We start from the raw sequence: 18,010 nt of genomic DNA on the forward strand, positions 1-18,010 counted from the left end.
ACACTGAACCCTCAATACCGTGTGCTTTAAGTTTGTACACCAATCTCCTATGTGGGACCTTGTCGAAGGCCTTCTGAAAGTCCAGATATAACACGTCGACTGGTTCTCCCTTATCCACTCTACTAGTTACATCCTCGAAAAATTCTATAAGATTCGTCAGACATGATTTGCCTTTGGTAAATCCATGCTGACTTTGTCCGATGATTTCACCACTTTCCAAATGTGATGCTATCACATCTTTAATAACTGACTCTAGCATTTTCCCCACTACCGATGTTAGGCTAACTGGTCTATAATTCCCCGTTTTCTCTCTCCCTCCCTTTTTAAAAAGTGGGGTTACATTAGCTACCCTCCAATCCTCAGCCTCCGGGCGGTAGGTTTAAAAACCCAGCGCGGGGCTTGTTCACCCAGAGGCCCAGGAGCGGTTGGAGGCGGTTGGAGATAAAAACGTTCCCACACACTTTAAAAGAAGTGGTCTGGAGGAAGCCGCTGATTGGTGGAAGCGGACTAGAGGAAGCAGCTGATTGGGCGTAACCCCGGGGTTGTATTTCTGCTTTTTGTTCGTACTTAAGTTCGTACGAAATTAAGTTGTTCCTTCATTTCTAGGTCCCAGTCTGAAGAGGAAATTATCTCTAGAAATGTAATCTATTGCCCATGTGCATTGCATTTCTTTTGCCAAAGTACCTGCAGAAAGAGAAACTCAGTTAATAGTTTTGGTTAATGACCTTTCAATGCGTAGCTTTATTGAGCGTTCTGTTCTACTGTGCTGAGCGTACTGTGTTTGCATTTTTGCCAGTTTTGCTTTTGTGGAATATGAAAACTCGTATTATATTTAGGCAGCATATTTCTAGTGGTTTTAATTATAAATTAATCTCATGCCATTTACAGTCACCAAATACATCTCTGATTTGGATTGTACATGAAAAATGACATTTAGGTGTTTAGACACCTAAATGTCATTTTTCATCCTGTTTCATCTTGAGCAGAGTACACATAGCATCTGAGAGTTCAAAAGCTTAAAATGTCACAGAAGTGCAAATATTCTCCGGATGAATCTGTTCTACATAGCAGAATTGTGTTCTTCTCTATGATTAACAAGTGCCCTACACTTTAGTCTCATTACGTAACAATTGAAAAATGTGACATTAAATAATGGCTGCACAAGTTTGAAGAAAAAGAAACCGTGTTTGCTCTATTACCAAATATCTAATCTTTTAAGTACATCATTTGTAATTGAATATGGTTTAATGAATAGTGCATTCTCAAAACTAGTTAAGGATTGTAGTTAATGACCTTGCATAAGTTGTCAAATTGGGGTCCTCTGTAACAGTAAAACAGCAGGTAGAAAGAGGGCAAAAATGTTTCATATCATAATGTAGCTATTTGATGCACAAATGGCATATGAGTTCTGCAAGATTTGACTGAGGCAATCCTCATGACAACATGCACCATACAGCAACACATTGTTCTCTGCACAAATTTAAGACAGCATCACAGAAACAAACTATTTCCTCCTGAAGAGACTAGTTAGTTAAAATGGTTTTCCAAATCAGCCACATGAGGGAAGAAGTGTGATGCAGCGTGTGTTGGAAACCTCTGTTCTTTACTCATTTTACTCACTACGTTCTTTAGATTCCTTTGATTCTACAAAACTGATTGAGCTGCAAGAATTAACCATACGAGAGGGAAGAGTGCAAAGATTCAGTGATGCCATGAAATAAAGCCTATCGATTGTCTATCATCTTGTGTATCCTCTCCTGGACTTTGCAAAATGACAGGTGGAATATCGGGTCATGGCTGTCTGCATTTCTCTGATCAAATGTCTTACATCTCCACTTCCTGTTTGCTTACCTTCACTTTCCGTTGACATACATTTGGTCCCACGTCTTGTGATTGTTCAATGGTTCAATGATCCTTGATTGTCACGTGTACCAATATACAGTGAAATTTGATTTACCATACAGTCACACCAAAAAAACAACAAGATACAAAACTACATAAAGATTAAACATAAACCGCCACCACATGTGTGAGAATCCCTAGGGCACATAGCATAGGTGGAGACCCACAGCCATCAGTTCAATGTCCGGGCCACACACACACTCCTTCACCATAATGTGACCAGAGTTGTACTGACCGCTGTCACTCTCTCTGCAGTCCCTGTCCGCCCGAACAGTCAGAAAGCCGTCCACATTCGCACCAGACTCCAGGATGTTCTCATGGCCCGATGTCCCAGCAAACACTGAGATCACTGCACTCACGGCATTCCCTCCGAGTCCTCACCAGCACAGTTAGCACGTCCATCTTGTTTTTCGACGACCTCAAATTCCCCATCGAAGCCCCCGCAACAGGGTGATCGAGGCTCCCGCGATCGGGATGGTTGAAGTTCCTGCAGTTGGAGCTCCTGAAGTCGATCCCTAACAAAGGGACAGCCAGCTTCATGATGTTAGGCCGCAGTGCGGATGGAAATACGATACGGAAAAAGTCGCATCTCCGTTGAGGGAAGAGATTAAAAAAAGTTTCCCCCAACCCCCACCCACCCACATAATACATCAACTAAAGATACACTAAAACGTACAAGTGAAACAGACTAAAAACAACGAAAGAAGAAAGGGACAAGACAGGCTGTTGGCGAGGCTGCACTTAGGGCGCCACCCGATGGATTGTTGCATCACAGATCATTTTATCGACAACTGTGTTATCTTTGCCTATGATTGCAAAATGGATGACCTTGACCCAGAAATAAGTTTGCCCTTTTGCCTCTGCTTTCTGACCCGGTGTTACACCATACATTATCAACCTATGATGTCTCTGCCCTAACAAGGCATAATTCAATGCATTGGCACCGTCCATAGTACAGAACATAGGATGCGGGTTTCTGAGAAAACATCTCAAGATCCAGGGTCATTTTAGAATATTTTGGTACTGTTTGTGGGGTTACATTTCATGGCAATTACTCTGTCACCAATCTTGAAAAGTTATCCGGAAGCAGATAGAGCTCGCCAACAGAATTTGCAAATGTTATCCGAACAGAACCTCCTAATTGCACAGAAATATTTGTCTAAAATATACAAATGTATGTTTGAATGCCAATAAATGTACTTTGGGGAATAGCTGAAAGAGCCCTGGCTGGTTGAGAGGTTTATGACAGGCAGCTGGTGTTTAATTCCAGTGCCCACCATCCATCCCAAGGGTTTACATAGTCACAATTCACAGGAGTGAAATAACACTTACTCCTTTATAGCACCAGGTGGTGTTCCAGAAGTCAATTAATCAGGTACATAAAGTACTACGTGAACAGTATTAGAGTAAAATAAACAAATTCTCTCATCCAAATTGTACCTTTTATCGAAGTAATGAAATTTACAGCACAGAAAGCCAATGGGCTTATTGTGTTCAGACTGCCACAAATAAAACTATTTTGATACTGCAATTTCTCAGCACTCTACCTGTGACCAGCCTGGTACTATATGGTTCAAATATTCAGTACATTGATCAATAAAGGGAAGTATCCCATGTACATTCTTCACCACTTTTTCTGCCTGCTTTGCTACCTTTGGGGATCTCTGATGTGCAATCCAAAATGCCTCAGCATTGCAATGTCTGGCATTTATTGTGTATTTCTCTGCTCTGATTGCTTTCCCAAATCCATTCCCACGTACTCTTCAAGATTAATTTCCATATGCCACTTTTGTGCCCACTAATCTTTTCCAGCAACTTAGAACTTTCTATTGTCTACCAAACTATCACTTACAGTATCATCTACCAGTTTCCTAACAATGACTCCTACATTTAAGTCCAAATTAAGGCCTAACATCATGGAGCTGGCGGCCTTGCTCGACACTGACTTTGAGCCCCACCGTGGGGCCGTGGACTTACCGTCGGAGCCTGCGATCCCTTGCCTGGGATCGACGTCTGGGATCGTGGTCTGTGGATTTCACCATCGAGGAGCTCGCAGTCTTGGGTATTTGCCTCTGTTGTTTCCAGAATTAAGGAATCTGGAGCAAAAAAGAATAGCTGGAGGAAATCTGCAGTTCGGGCAGCATCTGTGGAGGATATGGGTGAAGACCCTTCTACTGAACTGAAAGAATGGAGAGGTAGTAGCCAGTATAAAGAGGAGGGGGTGGGGGGGGAAGTGTTAACAAGGGATAGGTGGATACCGGTGAGTTGATTGGCAAAATAGATTTGGGAGTGATGTGTGGGGATAGTGACAGAGGCTGGGAGATGATGTGGAGACCAAAGACTGCAGATTCTGGAATTCAAAAGAGAGGAAGGTAAAGAGTGGAGGAATGGTGGCAGATGGGAGGGGGAGAGAGAGAGAGAGAGAGAGAGAGAGAGAGAGAGAGAGAGAGAGAGAGAGAGAGAGAGAGAGAGAGAGAGAGAGAGAGAGAGAGAGAGAGAGAGAGAGAGAGAGAGAGAGAGAGAGAGAGAGAGAGAGAGAGAGAGAGAGAGAGAGAGAGAGAGAGAGAGAGAGAGATGAAGAGGGGAGAGTGGCAGTGGGGTGGGGAGAGAATCCAGTGGAAAAACTATATGGGTGATGGGAGATGGGGCAGGTGGGGGGAGGGGAATGAAAATGGGCGACGTGAGGTTGGAGGGTATTGTGCGAAGAAGGGAGTGTGTGAGGACCAGGATAGATAGGAGTAGAGAGAAAGGGAATAGGAAGTTCCGGTTATCTGAAATTGGTACCTCCTGCAGCTCTCCTTTTTTTCCCCTTTAATTCATTGCTTTACTGTACCCCATTAAGAGATCTATTTTCATTTAAATTTAAGAGAAAGTTTGAATTCTATGCTCAGAACTCTTTATGAATGAACACACATATCAACATATGGGTTTCCTGTGACCAAGTTTAACATTAATGGTTTCAAATATTGGAGTGAAAATTATGATTTTATTGTATATTAGACTGGTCAACTGCTAACTTTCAAACTTTTCTTTAGAATAATTGTATTCTTTATTGCAAGCTACTAGTTTGCAGAGAATCAGGCAACATAAAGATTATATATTAATTGTAGTACAGTGATGATTCTTAATGAATTCCACAAAAAGATTATATATTCCAGATGAAATGAGGTCAGGATTTGCAACAGCATTTTCCAGAAGGTTTCGACCCAATGCTCTTCCTTTTTCTGAGCACATGGTCCTTCTCCACACTTTCAATAACCAGCCACCTAAATATAAAAAGGATATACTCTCAAAATTGAAACTTGATTTTATTTAAATAAAGCAGTTTTAAATGTAAACAAAGCTATTTTACATAAATCAAAAAATGTTTAAAAATAGTGCAATATCCTCTAAATATATGAATAAATTTAACTGCTAAAAGGAAAACTATATTTGATGTTGCATTTTGTTTTGAATAGTGCCTTTATGTTTCTTGAAAGTTGTGCTGCATTTTCCCCTCTCCTTTGAAACGTTAAATATCATCTCAGATTCTAGTCAAGTAAGGCCTTAATGCAAACCATCTACACATTAAAAGCTTGTCACAATCAGAATGAAAGCCACACAGCTGGAGGTATGGGATTTGCATGAATTCACATAAGGGCAGTGGATGGTACTCTTGTGAATTTAGGATTACAATAGCAAAATATGTTTGCAAAAAAATATTATCCCAAATATTCAAAGTGATCCATTCTTAATGTTTAGTGTTGTGAATAGACATAAATATGATTATCAGTTGAAAAACATAATCATATTCCTAGTGAGATAATATATATCATATCATCATATCATATATATACAGCCGGAAACAGGCCTTTTCGGCCCACCAAGTCCGTGCCGCCCAGTGATCCCCGTACATTAACACTATCCTACACCCACTAGGGACAATTTTTACATTTACCCAGCCAATTAACCTACATACCTGTACGTCTTTGGAGTGTGGGAGGAACCGAAGATCTCGGAGAAAACTCACGGGGAGAACGTACAAACTCCTTACAGTGCAGCACCCGTAGTCAGGATCGAACCTGAGTCTCCGGCGCTGCATTCGCTGTAAAGCAGCAACTCTACCGCTGCGCTACCGTGCCGCCAAGTAGGATATAATATTAATTCTTCATAATCTGAATGTGCTTAAATGATATAGAAAAAGTGTCTTAAAGGATTACTTGATGTGTTTCAACAATCCGTTAAATATAGCAACCTTTGATTATAGTTCACAGGTTGCCATGGCTATAAACAAAGAGAATGGAAGTGATTTAGAATATTGGAAGGAGCAATGCTTGCTTCATTCCATTGCTTTTCTTCAAGTAACCACTGAGTGGCACTGCTGCATCAGAAGAAACAATTTAATGTCACTTTTATTCCTTTGTTCTTTAACATTTCTGCTGGATTAATTTCAAACCAATTGGGAGTATCCATACTATTCTTGATCTTCAAGAGAAAAATATGTTTTACTCACAGTCTTTCCATTTATTATCTTTTTGGAAAATGTCACTTTGCAATTCACAAAGCAACACAGAAAAGACAAAATGTGCAAGAAGGAACTACAGATGCTGGTTTACTCTGAAGAGAGCCACAAAATTCTGGATTAACTCAACGGGTCAGGCAGCATCTCTGGAGAAAAGGAATAGGTGACGTTTTGGGTCAAGACCCTTCTTTCAGAGTCTGAAACAATTATTGTTTTCTCACATTCCCGTATCTGAGGAACTCCTCAACCTGAAATGATATCATTGTTTCTCTTTCCACGGATGCTGCTTGATCAGTAGAGTGTTTCCAGCATTTACTTGTTCTGTAGCTGCAAAAATATCTTAACTTGTTGGTATCCTTTGTAATTGATATTTTTTTAAACGCTTTAAAAACATCTTGAAAAAATGTTGCTGTAAATACGAATTTATATTATCCGCCGCACTTATAAAATGCATTTGGAAAAGAAACAACAGAAAACTCTCAGCAGGTCAAGCAGCCTTTCAGTGTTTAGCCACTCACCTGTCAATTGGTTTCCTTTGTATAAAATGTCAAGACCCACCAAGACTCTGTTCTCCTCTTTACTTAGGTCAGGAATAGATGGTGCCTGATCTCCAGCTAACAGCATCCGTTGGGGCAGAAATACTTGAAAGCTATTGGTTTGATTGAAGTTAGTGGGAAAATGAGTAAGAGCAATAAATTCTACTGCATTCGCCCAGCTGACACCAAACTGGGCTTCAGGAGCTGAAATGTACGTCAACCTGTCAAGACAACAAAACCAATAAAACATGCAAACCAAATCAAATCAATCAAATTTCCACTGCAATTGTTTTCTATTTGGTATGATTGATTTTTTTTTAGGATGTGCAAAGGACAGGGAAACATATAGGATAAAAGTATTGATCATCCGAAAACCTCTGGGGATGATCAAATGGAGGAGAAAAACATAACTCACCGATCCTGTGTGCAGCAAATTCTGCTGCTCATTACTGGAAATATCTGAACATCACATTTCTTTGCTGGCTTCCTGGCTACAAGCACATACCATATGCACATGTAGACTGATCCCGAAATTCCTTGGAACTAGCTGGAGTTTCTGACAACCAAATAATCTTTCTTTAACACTAATGTAATGGGAACATAATCCATATCTATGAGGGGTGCTGACATGCTGATCGACACCATAGCAATTGCAAGAAGAGAAATGCTTCTTATCTGGAGTGGGGGTTGTTGACAGTCATACATTCATCATAAAGCTCGGTTCATGAAATCATATTTGAGCTTCCGGCATCACAGAGTCATACAGCATGGAAACCTGTGCCTTTAGACACAACTTGCTAGCTCCAACCACCATGCTGGTCCCACCTTCCTGTGTTTGGCCCATATCCCTCTAAACCTACCCTATCCAAATATTTTTAAACATTAAAAGATAGTACCTCCTCAACTACCCCTGTGGCAGCTCATTCCATACACCTACCACACTGTGTAAAAAAAAAAGTTGCCCCTCGGGTTCCTATTATATCTTTCACTCCTCACCTTAAGCCTGTTCCCTCTGGCTCTTGATTCCCCTACTCATGGTAACAGTCTCTGTGCATTTGCCCTATCTATTTCTCTCATTATTTTGTACCCCTCTATAAGATCACTGTTCATCCTCATATGCTCCAAGGAATAAAGTCCCAGCCTGCTCAACCTCTCCCTGTAAGCTCAGGCCGTCAAGTCCTGGCAACACCCCTGTAAATTTCTGCAGCCTTTCCAGCTTAACAACATCATCTTTGAGTGTGATGTTTTAAAATGCATTTCAAAACCATCTTCCAGAAGGGTCTGTTTGAGGGACATTCGCTGTGGGGTGTTTAGTTCTCTTGTGGGGTATCTGCAGGCCTCATGTTGAGCCTGAACTGCACTGTTGCTTGGACTTTAGTAACTAGACATGCCCAGCAAACCTGCAGCTGCAAATGTTTTGGATTGATGCTCATTTGCAGGGTATGTTAGGTTGGAAAAAAGCAGAAAAGAAAAGTAGTTTCAGACAAAAAAAATAGGGTAGCCATTCTTGATGAAACGTACTAGGAAATCCATGGATTTGCTCTACTCTGGACGCTGATGATATGGGACTGAGTTCCAGGCCACTGCACTCTGCACCCGATATATTGTATGTTTTTTCTGTGAGAAGTTGAGTATGTTGGGGAAGACTGGCCATTTGATTGCTGCACAATTTCAGAACGTGTCCAGGGACTCTGACTGGGCCAGCCGCTTTCCGAGCATTCACCCTCATGAAAGCAGATCTGAATTCTGTCACCAAGATTAATGGGACAGGACCAATGGGAAATGGTGAATGTCAAGATGGAGCTGCGGTTGCCTATTCAAAATGGACATAAAAGGCAAAGAGATTTGGACAGGTACATGTATAGAAAAGGTTCAGTGATATTGGCCAAACGCAAGCAGTTGGCCCTCGTGTGGATGGAGTACCTTGGTTGGCATGGGAATGTTGGGCTGAAGGGCCTGTTTCCATGCTGTATGGCTCTATGATGAGCCTGTCCAACCTATAGCTCCGTTTCTTGTTTCCTGGTAACATCCTCGTAAATCCTCCCTAGAATCTTTCTGACTTAATGGCTTCTTTCCAAGAGCAGGGTGACTAAACCTGAACACAATACTTCAAGTGCTGCCTCACCAATGTCTTGTACAACAGAAACATAATGTCCCAACTTCTGTTCTCAGAATTGATGAAGGCCAACATACCAAAAGGCGAGATACAAGGAACTGCAGATGCTTATTAATTAAAAGCCGTCTTCACCACTCTATCTGTGATGTAATTTTCATGGAACTATGTACATGTACTGCTAAATTCACCTGCCCTACAACAGTCCCTAGACCCTTATCATTCACCCTGATGGTCCTGCCATAGTTTGACTTCCCAAAATGCCACACCTCAAGCCTACCTGAAGTAAACTCCATTTGCCATTCCTCGGCCCACTTGCCCAGGTACTCAAAATCCAGACGTAATTCTTGATAACCATTTTCACAGTCCATGGAACCACCTATTTCAGTTTCATCTGCAAATTTATTGATCATGCCCTGTGTACACTCATCCAAACCATTTATATCATATATCATCCTGTGGCGGATCAGGCCACTCCTTGGGTCAGCCCCCTCGTTACGTGACGGACAGGCGAAAGGGGTTAAAAGCCAGGCCAAGGGAAGGCGTATCTTATCCCTAGGAGAACTACGCTGTGGGCAGGAGCTCACAGCCTAATAAAAGAATCTAACTAAACACTGCCTGGCGTCTTGCCTTTTCTCTGGCCTCCGCCAGGCCACTACAATATCATATATATACAGCCGGAAACAGGCCTTTTCGGCCCACCAAGTCCGTGCCGCCCAGCGATCCCCGTACATTAACACTATCCTACACCCACTAGGGACAATTTTTACATTTACCCAGCCAATTAACCTACATACCTGTACGTCTTTGGAGTACGTCGTTATTTAGATGGCAGACAACAATAGGCCCGGCATCGATCCCTGAGCCACTTCATTAGTCACTGCCACCTCCAGCCAAAAAGCAACCTTCCACCACCACCCTCTGTTTCCTACCATGAAGCCAATTCTGTATCCAGTTAGCTAGCTCTCCCTAGATCCCTTCCAGAGCAGCCTACCATGCGGAACCTTATCAAAGGCCTTGCTGAAATCCATACAAAATATGTCTATAGCCATGCCCTCTTCAACTTTCTGGCTTACTTTTTCAAAACACGATAAAATATGTGAGACATAATATACCCATGCTGATCATGTTTGTAATCTTTGATCCCATGTTGAGTTATGGAACACATATTCATACTATTGGTAGGATTGCTTACTTGCAACTCATTATTATTGTCCAACTCCAATCCTGCCTTAACTCATCCACGACTGAAAACCTTGACATCCCTTTTCTAATGATTGACCCCCCCCCCCCACTCTAGTAAGCATGAACTCTCGGTCATTCAAACCCTCCTACCTTTGCCCTAAATTACACTGAGCACTTTGCTCCACAAACAACTTCCACTTTTATGGCACCCGTAATATAGCATAAAGATCGTAGAGTGCTTCACAGGGTTGTTATTAAATCAAAATTAACAATGAACCGCATCATGGGAAAGTAGGCAGATTACATGAAGCTAGGTCAAAATACAGGTTTTTATAAGTATATTTAAGGAAGGCAAGACAGATCGAAGGGTGCAGACATTAGGGAGGGAATGCTGGAACTTACACCCATGTCAGCTGAAGGTAAGATTGCCGGTGATGGAGTGATTACATTTAGTGTGAGCAGAAGGCCAGAACTAGAGTGGTGCAGATATATCTGGGTTTGTAGAGCTGGAGGACTGTGCTTCCTGACATTAAGGATAGTGAGGGCTTGGACGGCTTGGAAAATAAGGTTGGAAGTTTTAAAACTGGGGATAAGTGCAGCTCATAGAAACATAGAAAATAGGTGCAGGAGTAGGCCATTCGGCCCTTCGAGCCTGCACCGCCATTCAATATGATCATGGCTGATCATCCAACTCAGTATCCCGTACCTGCCTTCTCTCCATACCCCCTGATCCCTTTAGCCACAAGGGCCACATCTAACTCCATCTTAAATATAGCCAATGAACAGGCCTCAACTACCTTCTGTGGCAGAGAATTCCACAGATTCACTACGCTCAGCATGCACAGTGCTGATGCATCAAGCAGGAAAAAAATGATATTGCGTTGAGAGGAATAAGAAAATTGAATTAGGAACAGAAAATGTGGGAAATACTTAAATTAACCTTTCAGAACATTTTGGAAGTGCAGCTTCAATCGATACAACATGTGCCATCCACAGATGATGCCAAATATTATCCTCTTCCGATGACATCATAGGTAATATCTCCATTTGGGAATACTCCTTTGTTATTTTCAGTAACTGTCAAACACATAAATTAATTATTAAATTCCAGGTTTTATAGTGTCATTTTTGCAGAATTAATCCGTTGTTTACGAAGCCTTGAGTGAATTGGTTTATTAGGCCACTTTGCCGAGCAGTTACAAGTTAATCTTATATCTCAGGGTTTGAAGTAAGAAGGAGACAGTAGTCCTTAAAACCTAGTAGCTCCTTTCTCCCTATACACACAAAGTATGACTAACTACCATTACCTTAAACTTCCTACTGTGAACCCAAAGGGGGAGTCCAGAACAAGGGGCCACAGTTTAAGAATAAGGGGTAGGCCATTTAGAACTGAGATGAGGAAAAACTTTTTCAGTCAGAGAGTTGTGAATCTGTGGAATTCTCTGCCTCAGAAGGCAGTGGAGGCCAATTCTCTGGATGCATGGGGTATGGGGAGAAGGCAGGAATGGGGTACTGATTGAGAATGATCAGCCATGATCACATTGAATGGCGGTGCTGGCTCGAAGGGCTGAATGGCCTCCTCCTGCACCTATTGTCTATTGTATACTCCTCGAAATAGAAAGCCTTTATATCCTAACTGGTGTAGCAGTGAGCAAGGATCTATGAGACTTCTGACCTGCATGGTGTTTTTTTTATTACCTCTGGGGTGTGCCCTGCATACATATGAACAACCAATCCAACTTGTATCTGGAATTGGGAAAAGGAAGAATGCTTCTCACTGGGCACTCATTTCACATCAAGACACACACACAATGAAATACAACCTGCAAGCCATATTCTTTCTGAACAGTATACAAACTCATCATATGTCCACCTTTTCCTGTTTCTTAAGGATGCCAGTATCAATATAGGTAATATGAATATGTGCAATATTTAAATAGTTTGTAAATCGGCATACCTGAAAGAAAGTTGTCCATGTAGCCATCATCGCAGGGTTCAGTACACGGCAGTCAGCTGCAGTGTAACAAAAATTATCCATGTATTCTTCAGGTTGCAAGACTTTTATTTCAAATGGCCAATCCTCAAAGAAGCCTGCTTCAACTGCTCCCAAAAAGGGTACTGTAGCCAAGTAGTAATTCATACCTAATACAAAAATACATATCAAATTATATAAAGGTACATTGTGGTCCCTTAAGCTTGAAAAATGTTCAGGTTAGTGGTCAACACTCATTACCTCACACACAGGTATTATGCGTCTTGTTAAATTTTGTAGTAAAAAAACAATCAACTCAAGTTCAAGTTTGATCCGATGGGTTTCCAAAAGCTACTTGCAAATCCTCCACTCAATGCTCTGACTGATTAAGACAATTGTGCCAAATGCCTTCTTCACGACCCTGTCTGTATCTTGCCTTGTTCAGGTAGTATATAATGCAGCACAGTATGTGGGTGGTAATGGGATTGAATATGGAATATAGAATATTTCAACCTCCCTTGAAGCCTATGTGAGTTATCCAGTTACATTTCTGATCCATGGTGCCAAGATACCAAAGGTGAAAAGTTGGCAGGTGGAATGGAGTTAAATGTCAATTGGGATAGTTGACTCTTACTGTTGGAGATGGACCTTACTTGGCCCTTTTACAAGTAATTACCAATGAGTAGCTCTAGCATTTGGCTACAGAGAAGGACTGCTTCATTAGCATGCTTAATTGCATTGCTTAACAAACTGCATGAAGACTGTATAAAGTAAATCAGCTCTTAAGTAATTGCATTAACCTCAAGAGTTTAGCGAAAGTCTGATGGAAAATATTTTGTAGGTTTTCAAGGACTCTTGGAAAATTGATTCAATTACACACAATTACGTTTTAATGAGCTATGTAAATCCCACAACTTTTAGCAGATCCATGTGCTGTTAGTATGCCGTTGTGTATTAAATCAAACAAAAACAAATTCTGATTGATTAGAGTGTTTTATTTCAGCATTTTCAAAATATTGTTACTGAGAGAGTTAGATTGCATGGGATCCAGGGAGAGCTCGGTAACGAGATATAGAATTATCTACACAGTAAGAGGGTGGTGGTGGAAGTTTATTTTCTTTGTGACAGGAGGCCTGTGACTAGTGCTGTGCTTCAGGGATCTGTGCTGGGTCCATTACTGTTTGCCATCTATAACAATGATTTGGTGAGAATATGATCAGTAAGTTTGCAGATGACACAAAAAAATTGAGGTATTGTAGACAATGATGATAGATATCAAGAATTACAGCAGGATCTAGATCAGCCGGGCAAGTGAGCCAAGCGATGACTAATGAAGTTTAATTCCAATGTTCATAAGTGATAGGAGAAGAATTAGGCCATTCAGCCCATCAAGTCTACTCTGCCATTTAATCTTGGCTGATCTATATTTCCCTCAACCCCATTCACCTGCCTTCTCACCATAACCTTTGACACCCGTACTAATCAAGAATCTGTCAATCTCCGCTTTAAAAATATCCGTTGACTTGGCCTCCAAAGCCTTCTGTTGCAATGAATTCCACAGATTCACTACCCTCTGCCTAAAGGAATTCCTCCTCATCTCCTTTCTAAAGGTATGTCCTTTTATTCTGAGGCTATGGCCTCTGATCCTAGACTCTCCCACTGATAAGTGTGTGGTGTTGCATTTTGGGAAGTTTAATCAACGCAGGACCTTTATGGTGAATGGCAGGGCTCAATGATATTGTTGAGAACTTCCATTCCTCCATTCCTCCCACGCTGTCAGGTGGGTTGTTTCTACCAGTGGTCAGAGTCATGGATAGTGATGCAGGATTCTAGGCATTGGCTGAAAGTGTGATCTTGTTCATCTCTTCCACTTTCTGCACAAATCCCCAGATATTGTTGTGAATATGTTACAGGATTGACTGGATTAATGGCTGTAATGTGAATTTAGTTTAATCAAGTTACAATACATGCTGCTCTTCAGGAAAAGGAAATGCAATATCAATTTCCACCTTTACACTGACAATTCCACGCTCCACGTCAGCATATCTTTATATCCAAACTGCTTGGGTGTTTATCCAACAAGTATAGAACCATTCAGAACTATACTGATTCAACTTCTGTGAGCAATTTAAAAATAACAAATTGCTTAAGAGTCATGGAAACATATATGCACACAGCAAACTCTTAACGAATTCTAGCAATGTAGTTGCTCAGAATTATAAATTAAATTTGTAATAATGTTTTATTATGAAATAATCTAAGAACTGTCTTAGCATCACTGAATAATCAATTCTCCCACAAACGTCTGCATTCAGCACTTGTATATTACTTACAAGACCACCAACTTCTTGTAGAGATGCACAGTGGGTCACCAGCTTTTTGGCCACAGGATGATACCTTGGATGGATCTGCTAATCTACCTAACAAGACAAACATTCAATGGTGTCATTAAAACGAGTGTATTTCCAACCATTATCTTTAAAATGAAGGAACAATGAAACAATTATTTTATCAGTTTCATGAAAATGCAGACAGTAAAGCATTCACACTTTTTGAGACTTGGTTTTAAGTAACAGAGTGGCTTCCTTATCTTTGAGCCCTTTGCAAAAGCTCCTGAATGAGTGCCCAGATAAAGTCTACTTTTTGGCACAATATAATCTAACTAAAGTGTTCATTGGCATCTCATAAACATGGTATGTTTTATAATTAGAAATTATTATCTTGCCTGCTGTATAATTTTGATGCTCTCTCTATAGAGCTGTACTAGAGTTGACAGACTTGGTTTGGTAAAAATGTACGCATCAGAGTATGGTGTTATATTTTCCTGAAGCAGATTAAAAATATTAGGCAATCTATTGTTTTACATAGACGAAGTGCAAAAGTCCTACATGATTCAATTTTTGTTTTAATTACTATTTAAAAATAAAATTAATCTTTGTTAAGTAAAAAAGAACACCAGTTCATACAAACTATTTGTGCACTAACTCATTTGATGTCACAACTGTTGAATAGCCAGTATGTGCTAAAATAATTTATCACAGCTGAAGGAGCAGGTCTTACCAACAGACTAAAGAGGTAAACCTATCTGATAGAATTTCTATGTAGTTACTTATTAATGTTGACAAAGATTGCATACAAATATGTGTAAACACTGGAGGAAACAAAACATGATTCACACAAACAATTCCTTTGTGAAATCCCTTTCAGGCAGATGTTTTCCAAGATTTGTGGTCATTTTATGATTAACCAGAAAGGGAAAATTAGGTGGTGGGATGGATGTGGTATCACATCTTTACCTCTAAAATCCCTGTGAATTGTACCTCCTGATTGATTATTACGGGAGTCAGGTGTTATGGGGAGAAGATAGGAGAATGGGTTTGAGAGGGAACGATAGATCGGCCCTGATAGAATGGCAGAGTAGACCTGTTGGGCCGAATGGCATAATTCCGCTCCTAGAACTTATGAACTTATTAACTCTGGTGGTGCCTAGGAGCAGCTGCTGAAATTCTGACCCTACTTACAGGACTTGAAACCGTTTTGTTCTGGATTATAATAGAACAATCCAGTGATATAAAGAGGCAGAATGAAAAAAATATTATTTGATTTCTTTGTCTTTCCATTCTCTAATCATCTCCTCGGGGGCAAATATTAAATAACTCAGGGTTGCTAGTCTGGAATCAGTTGCAATTGTAATTATAAACACGTTTGGTTGAATTTACAATCAGATGGAGCTTTCCCGTGGATTACTGAACAGGATAATTTCTTTATATTGTTCTACCCAAAATTTGATAAATGATGCAGCAATGTTGTTTGTGGTAACTGGTTTCCTGTTTGTCAGCTATAGGCATTAATCACAGCATATATTTGTCCTGACAAAAACAGGAACATTACTATATCCTAGAGGATATAGCGATAATATCTCTAACAGGATTTAGATTAGTTTCAGATATGAGCAGAAAAATGGCAGATGGGGGTTAAGCTGAGCAGGTGTGAGGTGCTGCACTTTCGGAGATCGAATGTAAGGGAAATATAGATCATTACTGGCAAAACCCTTAGCAGGTTTACAGAGTAATTTTAAGGTCCAAATCCATAGCACCCTGACAGCAGCAACACATGAATATGGTAAAGTAGTTATATTCTATGTTTGCCTTCGTCGGTTAGGGCATTGAGCACAAGAGTTAGAAAGTCATGTTGCAGCTTTTAAAGAATTGTTTAGGATTAGTGTGTGCAGCCATGGTCACTCCATAATATGAAGGATGTGGAGCGTTTGTAGAAGGGATTTACCAAAATGCTGCCTGGATTAGAAGGTATTAACTATAATGAGAGTTTGGACAAACTAATATTGAGATGAGAGCTGATAAAATGTAACAAAATTATAGGAGACATAGATAAGGTCGTAGTCGGAACCTTTTTCCCAGGGTAGAAATTTCAAATCATAGGATGGATAACTTTAAGATAAGAGGGGGAAAGTTTAAAGGAGAAGAGGCGGCACAGTGGCACAGCTTGTAGAGCCGTTACCTCACAGCACCAGAGACCTGGGTTTGACCCCTATCGTCAGGTGCTACTGTGTGGAGTTTGCATGTTCTTCCTATAATCATGTGGATTTCCTCTGGGTGCTCCGACTTCCTCCCACATCCCAAAGACATGCAGGTTTGTAGGTTATTTGGCTTCTGTAAATGATCTTTAGCAGGTAGGGAGTGGATGTGAAAGTGCGATAAGATAGAACAAGTGTGAACGGGTGATTGATGGTCAGTGTAAACCCGGTGGGCTGAAGGGCCTGATTCTATGCTGTATCTCTAAATTCAAAAAATAAATCCAAAATGTGGGCAAGTTTCTTACACAGAGAGCGGTAAGAGCCTGGAAAGTGCTGCCAGAGGTGGTGATGGAGCCAGGTACAATAGTGGTGCTTAGGATACTTATAGATAGGCACATGGATATACAGGGGACAGTTCGTCATCAGGGGCAGGCAGAAGGGGCTCATTTAATATGGCATCATTTTGGCACATTGTGGGCCATAGGGTCTGTTCCTGTACTGTACTCTTCTATGTTCTATAAAACCGTAAACTATACGCACAAGCCATTCGTTATATCCATATTTTGAATGTAAAATTATATTCTTTAAATAACATTCGTTAATGCACTAGTCATTAACATTACCTTAGGGAACAGGAATTTGGCACAAGACCCATGCAATTAAATTCATACCTGTATTAAACTGCCAGCCATGTTGCAGAGGCAGCCCCCATAGCACATTTCCAGTGTTGCTGGGTCCAAAATTGCTCATGTACTTAGCCGTGACACTCAGTAATGTTTTATACATTCCCATTCGTTCGAGGTAATTCCAAGGATTGATAACAGTCTTGTTATGGATGGTATCAAATTCACCCAGTGAATCAGGAACATCATCCCAAAGTGGTGGGTAATTATTATTTCCTCCCATTCTCTCCTGTCCATGTGCAGTCAGACAATTTGTCAGTTGTGAAGTAAGAAGCACAATGGCAAATGTTTCACAAGCTAAAATAAATCCTGCCATTTTAGATGGCTTTGCAGAGAAGCCTGAAATCCCTTTATATATACTCCAAGGTCTCCTCTGCAGACGTGGACATAGAGTTAGTTATCAGATAACCAGACTAGTTCACAAGTGTTTCATTTCCCAGCGATTGTAATAGTTTTCAGCCGAATTCATGTGAGAGATTAATTAATCAAAATCAGCATAGAAACATAGAAAATAGGCCCTTCCATTCCAGCACTGCCATTCATTGTGATCTTGGTTGATCAACCACAATCAGTAACCTGTGCCT

General features: G+C 40.7%; 1 protein-coding gene across 1 annotated transcript; it reads right to left on the reverse strand.

The window, feature by feature from the left end:
• Positions 1-4,995: 4,995 nt before the first annotated feature.
• LOC144594009 (protein LEG1 homolog) lies at positions 4,996-17,742 on the reverse strand. The gene is made up of 6 exons (XM_078400165.1): positions 17,415-17,742; positions 14,543-14,629; positions 12,195-12,379; positions 11,178-11,314; positions 6,922-7,160; positions 4,996-5,168 (listed from the first exon to the last, which is right to left on the reverse strand). Exons 1-6 carry the CDS (start codon positions 17,740-17,742, stop codon positions 4,996-4,998), a joined length of 1,149 nt encoding a protein of 382 aa, XP_078256291.1.
• Between the last annotated feature and the right edge of the window lie 268 nt (positions 17,743-18,010).

This window comes from Rhinoraja longicauda, chromosome 5 (assembly GCF_053455715.1).
Source record: "Rhinoraja longicauda isolate Sanriku21f chromosome 5, sRhiLon1.1, whole genome shotgun sequence".
NCBI classification, from domain to species: domain Eukaryota; kingdom Metazoa; phylum Chordata; class Chondrichthyes; order Rajiformes; family Arhynchobatidae; genus Rhinoraja; species Rhinoraja longicauda.

What these genes read in the sequence shown, in the direction of transcription:
- LOC144594009 (XM_078400165.1), bottom strand. Translation starts at nt 17,742, where the DNA reads ATGGCAGGATTTATTTTAGCTTGTGAAACATTTGCCATTGTGCTTCTT. An exon ending in CTTCCAAAATGTTCTGAAAG is followed by an intron (nt 7,161 to 11,177) that starts GTTAATTTAAGT and finishes TTGTCTTGACAG; the next exon opens with GTTGACGTACATTTCAGCTC. An exon ending in CAAAGGAAACCAATTGACAG is followed by an intron (nt 5,169 to 6,921) that starts GTGAGTGGCTAA and finishes TTTTATATTTAG; the next exon opens with GTGGCTGGTTATTGAAAGTG.